This window comes from Morchella sextelata (assembly GCF_020137385.1).
Source record: "Morchella sextelata strain SCLS chromosome Unknown scls_9, whole genome shotgun sequence".
Taxonomy (NCBI): Eukaryota; Fungi; Ascomycota; class Pezizomycetes; order Pezizales; family Morchellaceae; genus Morchella; species Morchella sextelata.
This window is the reverse complement of record NW_025408624.1, coordinates 861,226-876,066: the sequence shown is the minus strand read 5'-3', so window position 1 is coordinate 876,066 and position 14,841 is coordinate 861,226. Positions and strand designations below refer to the sequence as shown.

The window sequence follows — 14,841 nt, the reverse complement described above, 5'->3', positions numbered from 1 at the left end:
TGAGTTTACCTGGAGCCGTTTCTTGGTTTCTATGTGAATACATACAAAGGGCATTGTATTCAATTAATATTTGTGAAATTCAAATGGATCAAGGCGAGTGAGTGCGCATGAATATATGTAAGTATACTACTACATGTATCTAGGAGTAATGATGTAGGCATTCAATAGACTACCGCGCGGATAGTCCCTTCGGCCTGCAAGACATAGTTTTTGACGGCAACTAGCGGTGGATCCTTTTATGTGAATTTCAATACCACTCCGTCATACTTCCTTCTGAATCATTCAGTTCCTTCTCGACTGTTTCATCTTTCTGCAGCCAAGAACACTATATCTCAAAAATCAATATTTCGATTGCTCCTCCCGCCGCAAAAATGTCAGTGCGGTATGCGGAAACCAACACGCTGGTGAAGCACATCGATGGAAAAACATTTGAACGGATAAAGTTTATCGTTATTGATGATGATTTAAGTGCTTCTTTCACCTCTAAAAACCTTGCTGGGGTCAACCCCCAGTCCGATAAATTCAGGCGTTACAGATTACCACAACCACAGGACGAAGGAAGTTGTGACAATCCTAGCGTGATCAATACTGAGCAAGACGTTTCTTACAGGAACAATTTAACTGAAAAAAACAAACTTTTTAATGATTTGCACTATTGCTATCACCCTACTCAGGTCTCGCGGATCAGCAAATTCGTTTGCTGGTCCCAAGGACCATTAGTTCCTTATAAACCGAAGATAGCCTTGATATTTGAAGTCGAAGGCCCATTTAAAAAGGTCCAAAAATTCAACTGGAACGATACCCCTAGAGCTAGCGTGTTTATGTGCAACAAAAATGGAGAAATAAAAAAACTGGCGTTCGGTGATGCTCGCGTATCAGGTGTTGAATTCATATCACTAGGGAAACCAGCACCTATTTCAAGTTGTGGTGATACAGCTTCGTTCTTATCTTTAATTCCAGGCAACGAGAGAGCGGAGGAAATCTTTGAGACGATCATGGATAAAACAGCGTTGGAAATTCAAAGGGCTAGATGGGGTATTTCGTCTTCTATGTTGTTTTCGTCATCAGAGAGTAACTCTGATGACGATGATAATTCACTATGTTTGAAACCCAGAACTTCTAAAAAGGTTACATGGGACGATGAACCATCTCAACCAACCAATCCCAGGTATTTAACTCTCTCGATAAATTATTCTAAGATTTCACCGAACTAATCAAAATTCTATTCAGTCGGCCTGGTAAGAAAGGATCGATGGAAAGGAAGCTAGTTGCTCAAGTTGGGAACCTATGTCATGCTCCGAGGGGGTTAGAGACCGGACAGGACAACCTCACATCATCGAAGCCTCTTCATCCCAAACCTTTCCATCACGGTTATCATCATCCACTATCATCAGCACAATTTTTCGGAGCAGGCGCAGCCAATATTCCTCCAAGGTCACCAATGAGCGCTAATAATATTGCGGAGACAGGATTTACGGCCACAGAACCGGCGAATATCGATCATATCAATCAGGATCTAACAATTGACTTATCATTTCGTAAACGTCGTATGGATGCGTTTAGAAGAAACACGAAGTCGGATATCCCTAAACTAGGAGTTATCGAAGCAAAGCAGCCAGGGTCAATCCTTCGAAAACCAGATTTGAGTTCGGATCAATCCGCTGGTGATGAATTCAAAGAATACCAGGAACGGGCTTCAGGAAATCACCGTGCTCCCCCGACCCATCATTCATTTCCTCCCTTAAGTGCACCAGCAGACACCACGCAGATCGATGAACAACGCTCGAAAAGTCTCGATAGAGACATTTGCACGTGTGGGAAACGTCATACTAAAAATTCCGAGAATGCAGCTCCCCAGAAGCTTGATAGTGACACTTCTGGCATGGCGCCAGCGGATCCTGATACTACACGCGATGTTCCATGCGCACAATTGACAGATAAGGTCACTAGCGGTAAACCTATTAGTATCAATACTGAGGTGAAATTGTCCGATTGTTCAAGGCCACATATTGGTTCCGATTTCGACAATTGCGGCATTTGTACTTCTGCATCTAGAACCTGTGCTGTCGAATCACCTACAGGCTCCATGGATAGTGCTTTTGGCACTAGCCTCCAAATTTCTGGAAATAAGAAAACCATTATATCTCCACATCCTTCTCAATTTGACCTTAGTGGACTCTCCCGTACGTGTGAACAGCCAGCGCCACCTCAGGATGATGTTCAACCAGACAATATCCAACCATACGAGATCTGCCGCAGCGATGATCCGGTTTTCGATGGTAGTATTATCCAACGCGGCTTTTTTCCCAAATATCCGAACAAGGAGGCACCTGCGGTTGAATATCGGAAACGTATTGGTGGTGTTGGGAACTGGTACCAGTGGCCACCTATCCAGGTCTCCAGAGAGTACCTTCCGGAGGGGTTGAAAGAGTTCGATTGGAGCTCGACTGACAGTGGCAAACGCGGAGAGTTCGTTCCCGGTGGTATTTCGTGGTAAATTTTGCATAATCTGACACTGCTCACAGAAAGCCCTCCCAATGATTTTTCCCTCCTTCGTATTCGTCCCCATATACTTTCATTGTTACTATTCCTATTATCGGTCCCATATCAAAACGGAGTCATCGGGATTTCGGGGTTTCGGGGTTTCGGGGTTTCGGGTACTAGAGGGGCGTTCGATTGGTATTTTCATTTTTTCACAACTAGCTATATAGCTGTTGTTTGCTATGGCCAGGTTTGGCACTATATGGGGGGAGTTTTAGTTGTTTGGCGTTTGTTTTGGCTGGTAGGACTTTTTAGCTGATGGACCTTTTAGCAGATGAGACTTTTAGCAGATGCATACTGGGGTTTTACCAGTATCGATAAAGATCTGTGTTGATCATTTCTATATTTCCTTTTTTTCTCTATACGGATACTTCGTTGGATGATTATTGATACTTGATTGTATACTTAGGGACACCTTGTTGCATGATTAGGGATACTTTATGTTATCTCATAGATTCTCACTCGGGCATTGTTAATAATGATACATGTATACGGGTTGCTAGCTACTCTGATTTTCGCATGGGCCTTCAGATTTTAGCTAGGTTGCGAGAGCTCTCGGAGCAGATTAATGTGGAGTAGTCTGCATAGTCTATGCGAACCCAGTCAGCGGTGGAGAAGGGCGGGGATAGATTGTATTTATCTGGCAAGCAATTGAATTAGTAGACAGATACTGCTAGCTATGCTGTGTATCTTGCTGTGTTGGGAGGCCGAGATGAAGAGTCAGGGGTTCGTAGAGTAAGTGATCAACAGAGAAACAAGGACGGTTTCTCCAACAGTAACGGCTCGCTTCAAGTCGCTTAACTGGTTATATTGGATATAGAATCTACCGCAAAGGCCTTTTGTTTAGCCGGACCCCAGTTGTGCAAGTAGAGTAGGGGTGAGACAATCCTTGTTGCAAGGGGGGCTATATGTACATTCCCGGTGCGTACATTATATAGCTTTCATACCGGGCCAACTCTCGGTCGCTGCACTGCACAAATTTTTTAACATCGGTACCTGGCATATGTATGCACATATATTGTGTGCCAGTAGGTAGGTATGAGTCCTGAGAATTTTTATCTCATATTACTCTTCCTACTTACCGTGTGTCCCTCTCGTTCTAGGTATCTCCTTGGACTTTCAAAACGATAAGGTCACGCATTTACCCTCCCCTAAGGTCCCAAATACCCTTGTTTTCTCAACAAACGGGGACATAAAAGCTTTATCATATCAACTTGCATAGACTACAAATCACATGGATATTCATATGTAATCATGTACTTAATAGTGTAGTAGTTAGTAGTAGTAAAGTATCAATTTTACTTCCATGTCTACCCTGCGCCAATGCATTTAAACATAAAGAATAGACGGCTTCATCTTCCACCTCTCCACCTCCTTCAATTCAACCAGCGGCGATAGCAGCATTAGCAGAGTTAATGTCAGCCACCATCCCCCTCCACCCGTCCGCCTTCCAGGGTGCCACCATGATAGCCTTTTGGTCGCAGCTTAGTACTCCAATCTGACTAAATGCGTGACACAATTCTTCTGCATCAACCTTCCCTTGGACTGCGACCTTGAGGGCCATATCTGCCGCGTGATAGGAGGGTTCGGGGGAGGCTGTCAACAATTTGCTCCATGTTGAGGACGAAAAAGGGCGCAGGAACACTGAAGTTCCAGCAATGCTAATGTTTTGGTCCGGTTTCTGTGCAGATTTGTGGCGTTAATAGCTGGTTTCGGAGTTTTTATATACATCCTCGGAACCGGCAGGGTGAACGGGCGAGGGGGACGAGAATTAAAAGGAAAGGAGGAAATATCGGGGGAAAGGAAAGATTAAACGGACCATGAGTTGACCGATAAGGCTTAAAAGCTTATCTACTTTCTCCCGAGATGCCTCGTCGATTTTGTCATCTCCACAGACCGCCTGTAGATCATCCATAACCGCATCCACCACATCTTCATTATTATCCAGAACCCCAATGGCCCCCAACAATAGCGTAGATTGCAGATGATCCGGATGTTTCTCAATACATGCAAACAATTGGTCTCGCGCTACGTCCCGCTCCTCGTCTCCTCCTTTGGCCCACAGCACTTGGGAAAGTAGGCAAACTACATCCGGATTTTCATTACTTTCAGTTAGTGCCGCCTTGAACATCTCTAGACTGTCGTCCATAGCGCCTAGGTAGTAGTGTGCCAACCCTGCTGTAAGATGTGCCGATAAACGGCAGTTTTTTAGTGCTTCTGTGTCGCCGGATAGGTCAAGCGCTAGGCTGGCATTTTCGACCGCTGCTTCGTATTCTTTGAGCCCGAGCCTTACACGGGCTAGATCGGCTTTGGCTTGCGCGTATCTGATTAGATCTTCCTCGGATTCTGTTTCCTCATACCGTTGCTCTACTGTATTACAGACGATCTCGAGTTTAGCAGCTGCTGGAGTGAACTCTTGAACTCGCTCGTTGAAAAGCGCGTTCAGTCTCAATGACACAGGCTCAGAAGAGATCTGTTCCTGTAATTTCTGTAGCGCAAATATAGGTCCAAGAAGCGATGAAAACGCTGTCGAAGAATCTAGCTCTGTAATGCTATCAAAAGTCGCAGTCGAAAATTGCCGTTTAACCAAGACCTAGATATCCAACTAGTTAGCGCTAGGTTAAATCATAACTCATCACTCGACCTACCGAAGAGCTCTCCGAAATCTCAAAGGCATGACCATAAAGCTCCAACGCCTCTTGTGTTTCTCCCAACATCTGCGCAATGATCGCTTGCCCCACCCATGCAAGTGCATACTCAGGGTCTGCGCTCTGGGCCTTTGAAAAGGCCTGGTTCGCAATCTCCATATCACCCATCAGAATATACAGCGCGCCCAGGTTCACCCAGACCCGTGCGTTCTTCTCGTTAATATATAGTGCTCGTACGAGAGCGTGTTGAGCTATTTTGGCATTGAGCTCACCTGTTGCAACTCCGAGCGCGTTCCAGAACTCGTGGTTTCCAGGCTCGAGCTTGATGGTGCGCTTGAAGCAGCGGATGGCTGCGTGTCGATATTTCATCGGCCGTGCGGGGAGTGAGGCATAGGTCCGGTACTCGGCACATCCGAGATTGAACCAGGCAACGGCGTGTGCGTGCCGATCGTCGGCGGAGGCGTAAATTCCCCGCTTGTAGGCTAGAATTCCCATGTGTAGGCAGATCGTCAGATCGTCTAGTTGCTCGACTTCTTCTAGAGTATTTGATCCAGCGCCGTCGATATCGGCGATAATGTCGAACTCGGAAATGTCAATATCCTCAGATAGGATACGAGAGACTAGCTCTTTGGGGAATTTCTCTGTCAAGCTCTGCACCCATGAGAAAATAAGGCAGCAGTCCCCTACAGTCTTCCAAAGATTAAAAGCGTCTGGCCGTTCCTTCACGATTTTTTCTGCAACCTGTAAAGATTCTACCGATGCATTAACGGCTCTTCCAAAGTATCCTTTCTCTACATAATGCCATGCACTAGCACTTAGCGTCTCACTCAAGGCTACAAGAACCCCATATTCTCCAGGTTGTAGGTCAAGAACAGCTCTGTATCCTGCGCAAGCAGCTTCGTATTCGCCTAGCTCGCGGTTCACATTCGCGAGCATGTATTTCGGGAACCAACTCGATGAGTCAATTTTTTCGGCTTGTACAAATACCTTTGTAGCGGCAACCCATTTTCCAGAGGAAGCATATGCTTCACCAAGGCCAACCCAGGCGTTATAATCACTTGGTGCAACTCGTAATGCAGCTTGGAAGGATTGAATGGCAAGTGCATAGTTTTGTGCGTTCTATTATTCATGAGGTAGCACTCGTCAATACCCTACTACACCAAAAATCACTCGGAGTGAATGTAACATACCAACTCAACCACTCCAATTGCGCTGTGTGGCCAACTCATGCCCTTCCCGGGTACTGATCTCTTCTGATCAGCCTCTGCAACCCTTCTCGCAATGATTTCAACCAACTCCCATTCTTTGCTATCGGCGAAACTCCTTGCGAGACGTTCAGCGGCTTCTACTTCACCAGCCGATAGCTCGAATGCTTTTTGAAAACATTTATTCGCCCTGGCAGTGTCATTGGCAATATCTTCATAGTATATACCAAGTGAAGTGTATGCCGGTGCGAAATTTTGATTACTACGCAATGCAGAGATGAAGAATGAATATGGGCCGTTCTTTCTATCGGCTCTCAAATCCTCTATTTCGATGAATCAGCCACGCCGCCAAAAAGCGGTAAACAAAAATATACTTACCATGGCCATTCCATACCGCCATTCCGATTCTCCACGTTATCTGTGCCTTCAAATCCCTACTCCTAGGGTCAAGCCCGCCAACCAAAGCTGCACATCTCTCTAACTCCTCTTTTCCTTCGTCATGTTTCCCCATTAACACATCACACCACGCTGCCTCCGCTCTGATCTTGACATTTTCTGGATCTAGTGCAAACGCCTTCCTCAAAAGGTCTCCAGCCATCTCATACTTCTGCTGCTCCTCCAAAATAAGGCCCAGGCCCACCAAGGCCGCACCATAGGTTGTTTTCCTTGCGAGAACGTCTTCAAAGGCCGCGCGGGCTTCAGGGTGGTACTTGGGCGATTGATAGTGAATCTGTGCAGTTGCTAGAATGACGGTTATCGCGTCAGTGTTCTTGAGGAAGGGAAGGTTGATGCGTGCAGATTCAGCGGCGATGAGTTTTTGTGCATTGCGGGAGACATTGATGGCCTGCTCATATTCGTCGAGAGGGAGATAGTATTCAGCCACGATTCGATGGCAAAGGATTGAGTTGGAAGATTTTTCGAGTCCCTCCTACAAGCAAAGTCAGAATACTAGGTGATTGGAGGAAATCTCCTGGGAGTTTTACAATCATGGCATCTATCAATTCATCTGGAGAGCATTCCTCTGCTGCAGGCTCTTTTTCGACTGGATTACCGTCTTCGTCGACTTCTACGGGTATGGGAAATGGTGATAATTCGGATTTTAGGTATGCACTGAGAGCTTTTGAAAGACCAGATTCTGGGAAGAATTGGATATATTCCCGTAAGATATTTACGTCATGTTCGCCTAGACCCGTTGTTAGAACGTTATTTAATTCTCCACGGCAGAGAAAATGTTACAGGAGCACTTACCTATACTCTCGCAATCCCTCCACTCAATGACAATCTTCCATGCAAGCTCGAATGGATACTTCAATATAACAAGACCTTCTGCCCACTTGTAAACTTTAGCTCTTTCCGCGCCCTTTTTCTCCTTATCTACAACCAGCAGTTTGTCGTATCCATGCTGAAGTAGCTTCGCATCAATGGTCCTTCTCAGCTCTTCATCGTCTGACCAATTGAGGATCTGGTGGTATAGGTTTTCTAATGGGGAAGCCTCCAAAACCTCTCTCTTAACTTCCCTTGCAACCTGGCCTGGCTTAACTCCAAGACGTGAACGTCGTGAAACAATCTCTTTATTTATTTTCTCCTTCTCTTCCGCTTCAATTATGTCTATGAGCTTCTGTAGCGTGAGTGAGGGGTGAGGAATACGGCCTTCCAGGAAATCAAATATGGGAGATTCTGGGAGTAGAAGGTGGAGCGCGCGTTTATACTATTCCTATTTAGTTTTACTATATGACTCACCACAAAGCAAGTATGGACAAACCTGCTCTTTGCTCCCATTCTCTTTCACAAAGGGCGTGATTTTATCCACAACATTCTGACACCTCGTGCGGTCGTCCCTAACATCACCTCAATTAGCACCCGCATCCAACGCGACAATCCAACACCACTTACAGGTCCCTATATATCACGGCCAGCTTCATTGCTGCTTCCATGTACTCGTCCACCTTTTTCTGTGCCTCAAGCACATTGACGAGCCCACTCCATGCATTTTTATCGCCCTTTCCATCCTTCTTCTGGGCCTCGGCCGCGATCGCCTCCTTATAGCAAACTGCGGCCTCGTCGAACCGCCCCTGCCGGAAAAGTGCCAGCCCAAGAAACGTATTCCTACATTCTCCCTCAATCAGCTTCTCTCGCATACTGTATTATCTCTCCGGGCGCACATACACATGATAATTCGTTGGGTCGAACTGTAAAACGCTGCGACATTTATCCTCAGCGCCCTTCCAGTCCTCGGCTTTGAGGGCAACGGGAATCGCTTTGATTATAGCTTTGGATGCCATTGTTTGTCCTGATGTTGCGTTAGTGGGGTGGTGGGAGGCCTTATCGATTGCGGCAGGTCGTCATGCTACTTGTCCCAGGGGTTACACAAAACGTTACCAAAAACCTAACCCTGTAGATTCCTCGGCATAGGGTTAATGATCATCTAAACCGTTTCTGCTAGCGAAGAACATTTATTGCAATTATCAACATTGTGCAATGTTTAGCATGCAACTTTTATTTCTGTGTCAAACATCCGCTTGCTCACAGATCAGTAATCGCTTATAAGAAGACATGGGGGCGGGAGTTGCTTTTAGGAACATGTCATTGTTCATGGATGTCATATTCTCCTTTTGAAATAGGCAAATTCGCGGAGAGTCGGCTCTATGATTTCTCGGCTCATGTATGAGTCTCAGACTTAGACACGGCTAATGAAGTCAAAATTTCACGGCCCGAGCAAATGTTTATGGGGCTCGGACATCGGCCTCGGACTTCCTTCATACACAGACCTCTTATTCTATATATTCATGCATGCAAGCCGATCATTGACTGTGGGTAGTTACAAATAAAGTAGGTGTGCCTGGAACATGAAACTCCCATGTTCCCTTCCCTCGGGTGCCAACTGTCAGACCTATTACCTTAAGGGAACCTCCTGAGGGCTTCACTCAGTCCCTCTCCGAGACGAACCCTGGGTCAGCAGTACCCAACAGCCTGGGAGGCTCCCGGACACCACACATTCTACCTGCTCTACCGATGAAGCCCTGTCAAGATTTACGTATGTACTCTACCTACATGTGAATATACTCCCTAGAGTACTTTCATATGCGCCGAACTTCCGCACATACCTCGCGATACCAAAGAAGACACCTCTCCTGAGCCCTCCCTCCTTGGCGAGAGGTCTCAACTACAGATCGTAAGCTGTGTAGCATGCGCCGCAAATGTCAGTGGCTCCCCGATCCACGTAGCTTTTTCAGATACATACGTATGTTAACTCGTACCACGCATCGTACGGTACCCGTGTGGTTCCCAGCAGGAGGACACCTCCTGAAGTCTGAAAACTAAAAGCTTCTATGCACCTACTCTACTGCCTATTATACTCAGCTGCAGCTGAGACTATCTCGGAGACGCGCTCTCCGAAACCTATAGCCATGCACCCCACAAGCCCCCCCCCCTCAAAACCATGCAGACCGTACCTGCCAGACACCCCCTCTTACCATGCACTAGGGTATCACCACCGGCCCTCGGCTTCCCCAAAGTTTTCCCAAGCGGCAAACTCCATGACCCCATGAGAAATTTTCTTGGGGCTGCAGTCTGAGAGCGCCTCTTAATTGACCGCGTGTTTTACAGATCCTGGGATATTCATCACCATGTCCTCGGGAGCCACCTCTGATAGAGACATGACTCTGCGATGCATGGCTTTGCGTATTTAGGTATGCATGTACCTACAGCATAACCCCCAGTCTCAAATGCTTCGTGTTCACGGATTTCGTATCAGAAAGCTCGGTGTAGCCATGTGTATGGTCAGATGTACGGGTACTAGCCAGCAAGCGAAGGTAAACCCCCGCAGCTGAGAATACATTGGAGCTACATAGCATGAGACAGGGACCACAGATCCAAGTTATCTTTGGGATTCGCCAGAGACTGAGGCTGAAGTACAGAGGTTAATTAGCCCCAGCTGCAGGTAGTCACTCAAGAGGTACCGAAGATAACGTGGCCGGCTCCTCGGAGCGGCATCAAGAGGTGCTAGCGCATTATAAGCCTCTATGGGGGAGGGGTATCTGAGGGGTACGTACCTAAAAAGAGAGTTGGGGGAGAACCAATTGAGGGGTAACGTACTGAGCCAGAGTCGGGTTGGCTAATTAGACAACTTTTATGACGGGGCTTGGAAAAAATAATTATTTGGCCAGCGAGGGAATGTTCGAGGAGACCATTAATGCATATTCTTTAATTTACAGTTGGTTACACCCCGTGGTACTTCTATGACGTGACACAACGAAGGTAGCAAGACAGACAAAGACGGACCAAAGAAGCAAAGAAGCTCAGAAACGGTAAACTTCCTGGAATTATATGCAAGAGAAGAGAAGACTGAAACTATGTTTGAGGCGTTCACATTTGCTTATTTTCCCTTCTCAATGATGGAGGTGAAGACCGGCGGGCACCATAATCAGATAGTCACACACGGATATATGAACCAATCAATGATAATTTTCATATTGGATATTTGGTTGTTTAAATGATGTCGAACCGTACAGGTAAGCTGTCTGAACCTGTCACGTCGACACCTGTCACTGTGATTTCGACATTTGTCCGATGCGTGACTATATAGCTACATGTAGTTAAACTCCTTGTCGATATTAGAATCAAGTCGCCCAACTATCTCGTCCTACTTTTCCAACATTTCACAATCTAATGCTCGCGAGTGATGACCCATGACGCCAAATATATTGTGGGTTGACAAAAAGTTGTACGAGGATGGGTCATGAAACGACTATAACTCCACAACCACAAAAGATAGTTAAGTGATTAGAAAGCTGAAGATTGATAGAACATAACTAAGTAGCTCCTAGTTATGAATCCCGATTACCGACTTTGTGGATTAGTATTGTGGGTTATCAAAATTATCCGGACGCTCGCGCGCGTCGCAACCACGTAAATTGGCTAGAATAACTAAATTTTGAAAAAAAAAAACACTTCAATTGAGCTCCTATTGAAGCTTAAGATAAGAGAGGCATAAGGAATCACAAAAATGAAATCTCTTGTCTTATCCCCTCGTGGTTGTGGAGAAAGGTGGTGTTGAAGTTCCCATATACAAAATTTGGCTGGTTGCTATATATGCGAAAATCACGAGAACTGTAATTTTGTCAACCCACGATTAATACACATGTGAATTTTGACACCGTAGAAACCGGCTAGAAGAGTGCAAAATACTCATAATCGGCGCTGGCCATGGCCGGTAGAAGTTCCATAAATAAATGTAGGTACAAGTAGATTAGAGCCAATGTGCACAGTTGCAGGCCGGTGGAATAGAAGTAGATGACAGCTAGTCACAAATTAAACATAGACGTCGCGAACAATCGAATTTTCATATTGAAGACCAAACACTCAATAATCAATAACAATCCGTATTTTCTTAGGGATTGTCTTCCACCTAATAGTGAGGTTACTTTAGCCATACACATCGATCACAGTAATTCAACCAACAACCTTTTGACCCGACGAAGGCCTAGGGATAGGATAAGTAAGTTTGATTACAGCTGATGATGGTATTGCGGAGTATTTATCCAGTGGTAAGGGCCTATGGAAGAAAAAACTACAATGACACTTCAAGACGAGTGATATCTCATGACTGCAAAAGGATAAGTACCCCCAACAGCAATCTGCCTGCCCATACCCATACTTAACAGAGGCTTCACTACTACAACTTACTTGCAGAGATCCCTTGCCATAGCCAGTATCCTATTTCCCAGTGGGTATCACGCCCAAGCACAAGTCCTCACAACCAATTACCTACGCACACCGAACAACCCCGCCAGCACCCCTACCGCCCTCTCCACAACACCCACCCCCGCACCTATACCCGCACCGCGCACTCGGATCCCTCTCACCCGCGGCGCCATGCCACTACTGCCCATAAAGAACTGCGCCCAACCCGGCGATGCTATTGGTACACGACTAAAATACAACGCTTTTACTCCTCCTTTATCCCCGCAACCGCCAAACCAGGCAAAGTAAAAAAAATTAGCTATCCCCATCATCAACATTGGGCTCGGTCTCCCCATTGTCATCCGCACCTTCTTTCGCCGCCCCCGTGGTCTCCGCCGCCGCCGCCGCCGCCGGCTTCACGACGGGCTGCTTCCTCGGCGGGATGACGGTGATGAAGGCCTGCTTCCAGTCGCGGCACTCGAGGTACTTGAGCATGATCTCGACGACCTGGTTGGTGGTGAGCACGAAGCGCGACGACATCTTGATGTAGTCGCCGATGGGGAGCTTTGCGGTGCGGATGTTTTGCGCGGTGGCTTTGTTGTAGCAGAGGCTCTATAACACCCACACCGTTAGTCCATCAACCCATCACACCAGGGGGGAGGGGGGCAGGGGGCAGGGGGGGCTACTTTATATCGATTCCGATCCACAATGCCGCCAATGATATAGCTCGTCCCGGGCACCAGGTCCTCCACCGTGTCCTCCGAGTCGGCCGTCAGATACACCAGCTTCCCCCGGTTCTCGTCGGTCACCTCGTACTCGCTGTCGCTGAACGTGATGCCCTTCCAGTGCAGATGGTGGTTGCTGAGCCCGTTCTGGAACCGCGAGAGCAGGCGCCCGTTGAGCGAGGTCACGGCGAGCTTGAACTGGCGGGGCGCGGCGCGGTTGAAGGCGTAGCAGCGGGTGAGCTGAGAGGACATGGACACGATCTCCTGTGTGGCCTGTTAGCACGATGCGGCGGGTAGGGGGAAGGGGAGGGGAAAAGGGGAGAGTACCTTATCGTGCATCTTGTCGTCAAACCCGCAGTCCAGGATCAGCGTTATATCCTCCACCACCCTCTTCACCTCCGGCGTCGCGGTCGGCGGTGCCACCCCCGCCCCCGCCGCCGGCTGCTTCTGCTTCAGCTTCTTCCCCGCCGGCTGCCCATCTTCCCCCTCCTGCTCCTCCTCGTCGTCCTGTGTCCCATCGTCCTCCTCGCCGTCGTCCTTCTTGCGCTTGTTGGCGCTGGTGCCGGTGGTGCCGGTGGTGGAGGCGGCGGCCTCCCGCTCCTCGCGGTCCCGCTGCTTGCGCTCCTTCAGCTTCCGCTTCTTGTCGGCCTTCCACTGCTCGCGTGTCTCGGCGAGGCGCTGCAGCTTCAGCAGCTTCTTGTGCGCGGACTTTGAGATTGGCTTGCCGTCGGGGCCGAGGGGGCGCTCGGTCGGTGTCGGGTTGGCCCTGGGGTGTGTGGTGGGCTCTGCAGTGGTGGTGGTGGTGGTGGTGGTGGTGGTGGTGGTGGTGGTTGGGGGGGGCTCTGCAATTGGGGCGTCAGAAGTCTCCGGGGAAGCAGGCACAGGGGCGGGGTCAGCGGGGTCAGCGGGGTCGGCGGGGTCAATGTCCATTTGCGCGGGATCGAGCGGTTCCGTGCTGGCCTCCATGCTGCGAGTCGGGGGAGGAATTGTTGCAATTGTGAATCACCGCAGCCCAGCCCAGGCAGCCAAACCTCGAATCCGGGTAACACGCGCTGCAGCCCACACGGCCAGCGCTAGCCAGCCAGGACGGAAACGAACCAAGCAACTGAGCTACACACAACGTCAACCCCCGCCAACAAGCAGCCCGCATCCACACACACACACTCCACTCCACTCCACACACACAGCCCACTATCAATCCACACTCACCACCAGCACTATGGTACAAGGTACACCCCCCCCCCCTCTCCGTATAGTAGCACAGCGGGTTAAGGACTAACAAATCCCACCCCGCAGACCTCCCCCCAACCGGCGGCTACGGGCCCATCCAATACAAGCGCAACGTCCCCGCGCGCGGCTTCAAGCCGTCCTACTACCTGTTCGCCATGGGCGCCATCTGCGCCTACGGCTTCTACGAGGTGACCCGGGGGAACCGTGAACAAGTGTACGCTTAATTCTCTCCCCGGCAGAAGAACCAATGGATGACGAGATGGATACTGATGGGGGGTGAGCGGGAGGGCAGTGAGTACTCCCGGGAAAAGGCCTGGGCACGAATCCACCTGATCCCGCTGCTGGAGGCCGAGTCGGACCGCGACCACGTGCGCCGCATGATGGCGGCCGAGGCCCGCGAGAGGGAGCTGATGAAGGATGTCAAGGGGTGGAAGTACGGGAGTGTGTATAACTCTGGCCGGTTTGTCCCCCCCCTTCTCTTCTCTTTTTCTGTGGATTGATTGGTTTTGGTTTTGGCGGGAGAGGGGTGATGGGCTAATTGGATTGGCGGCGTGGAACAGGTTTGTGAGGCCGACGTACTCGCCGATGGAGACCACTGGCGTGCATCAGCCTACTAGGTAAACGGTGCCCGTAGTGTTTCTTTTTATACATAGCACGTATGCCCTACATGTAAGGAGCTCTTCTTCCCCGAATTCGACCCATCGCAGTATCTATAGCCGGAAAAGAGAAATGCACAAATCGGAAAAAACAGGAATATATATCATTACCACAGCTAGAGAAACCAATTGACTTAAGAAGAAAAGTTCGTGA

At 48.6% G+C, this 14,841-nt stretch overlaps 4 protein-coding genes across 4 annotated transcripts; 2 read left to right on the top strand and 2 right to left on the bottom strand.

The window, feature by feature from the left end:
• Positions 1-371: 371 nt before the first annotated feature.
• On the top strand, positions 372-2,497 carry H6S33_012913 (uncharacterized protein; the record flags this gene model as incomplete). Its single annotated transcript, XM_044844265.1, has 3 exons — positions 372-599; positions 675-1,168; positions 1,231-2,497. 3 exons carry the CDS (start codon positions 372-374, stop codon positions 2,495-2,497), a joined length of 1,989 nt encoding a protein of 662 aa, XP_044694622.1.
• Positions 2,498-3,922: 1,425 nt separating this feature from the next.
• On the bottom strand, positions 3,923-8,676 carry H6S33_012912 (uncharacterized protein; the record flags this gene model as incomplete). Its single annotated transcript, XM_044844264.1, has 10 exons — positions 3,923-4,222; positions 4,361-5,134; positions 5,190-6,308; positions 6,380-6,717; positions 6,773-7,322; positions 7,378-7,577; positions 7,643-8,102; positions 8,157-8,232; positions 8,288-8,500; positions 8,561-8,676. The coding sequence occupies 10 exons, from the start codon at positions 8,674-8,676 to the stop codon at positions 3,923-3,925; spliced, it is 4,146 nt and encodes a 1,381-aa protein (XP_044694621.1).
• Positions 8,677-12,391: 3,715 nt separating this feature from the next.
• Positions 12,392-13,767, bottom strand: H6S33_012911 (uncharacterized protein; the record flags this gene model as incomplete). The annotated part of the gene is made up of 3 exons (XM_044844263.1): positions 12,392-12,688; positions 12,763-13,065; positions 13,129-13,767. The coding sequence occupies 3 exons, from the start codon at positions 13,765-13,767 to the stop codon at positions 12,392-12,394; spliced, it is 1,239 nt and encodes a 412-aa protein (XP_044694620.1).
• Positions 13,768-14,020: 253 nt separating this feature from the next.
• On the top strand, positions 14,021-14,652 carry H6S33_012910 (uncharacterized protein; the record flags this gene model as incomplete). Its single annotated transcript, XM_044844262.1, has 4 exons — positions 14,021-14,030; positions 14,098-14,245; positions 14,324-14,491; positions 14,592-14,652. 4 exons carry the CDS (start codon positions 14,021-14,023, stop codon positions 14,650-14,652), a joined length of 387 nt encoding a protein of 128 aa, XP_044694619.1.
• Between the last annotated feature and the right edge of the window lie 189 nt (positions 14,653-14,841).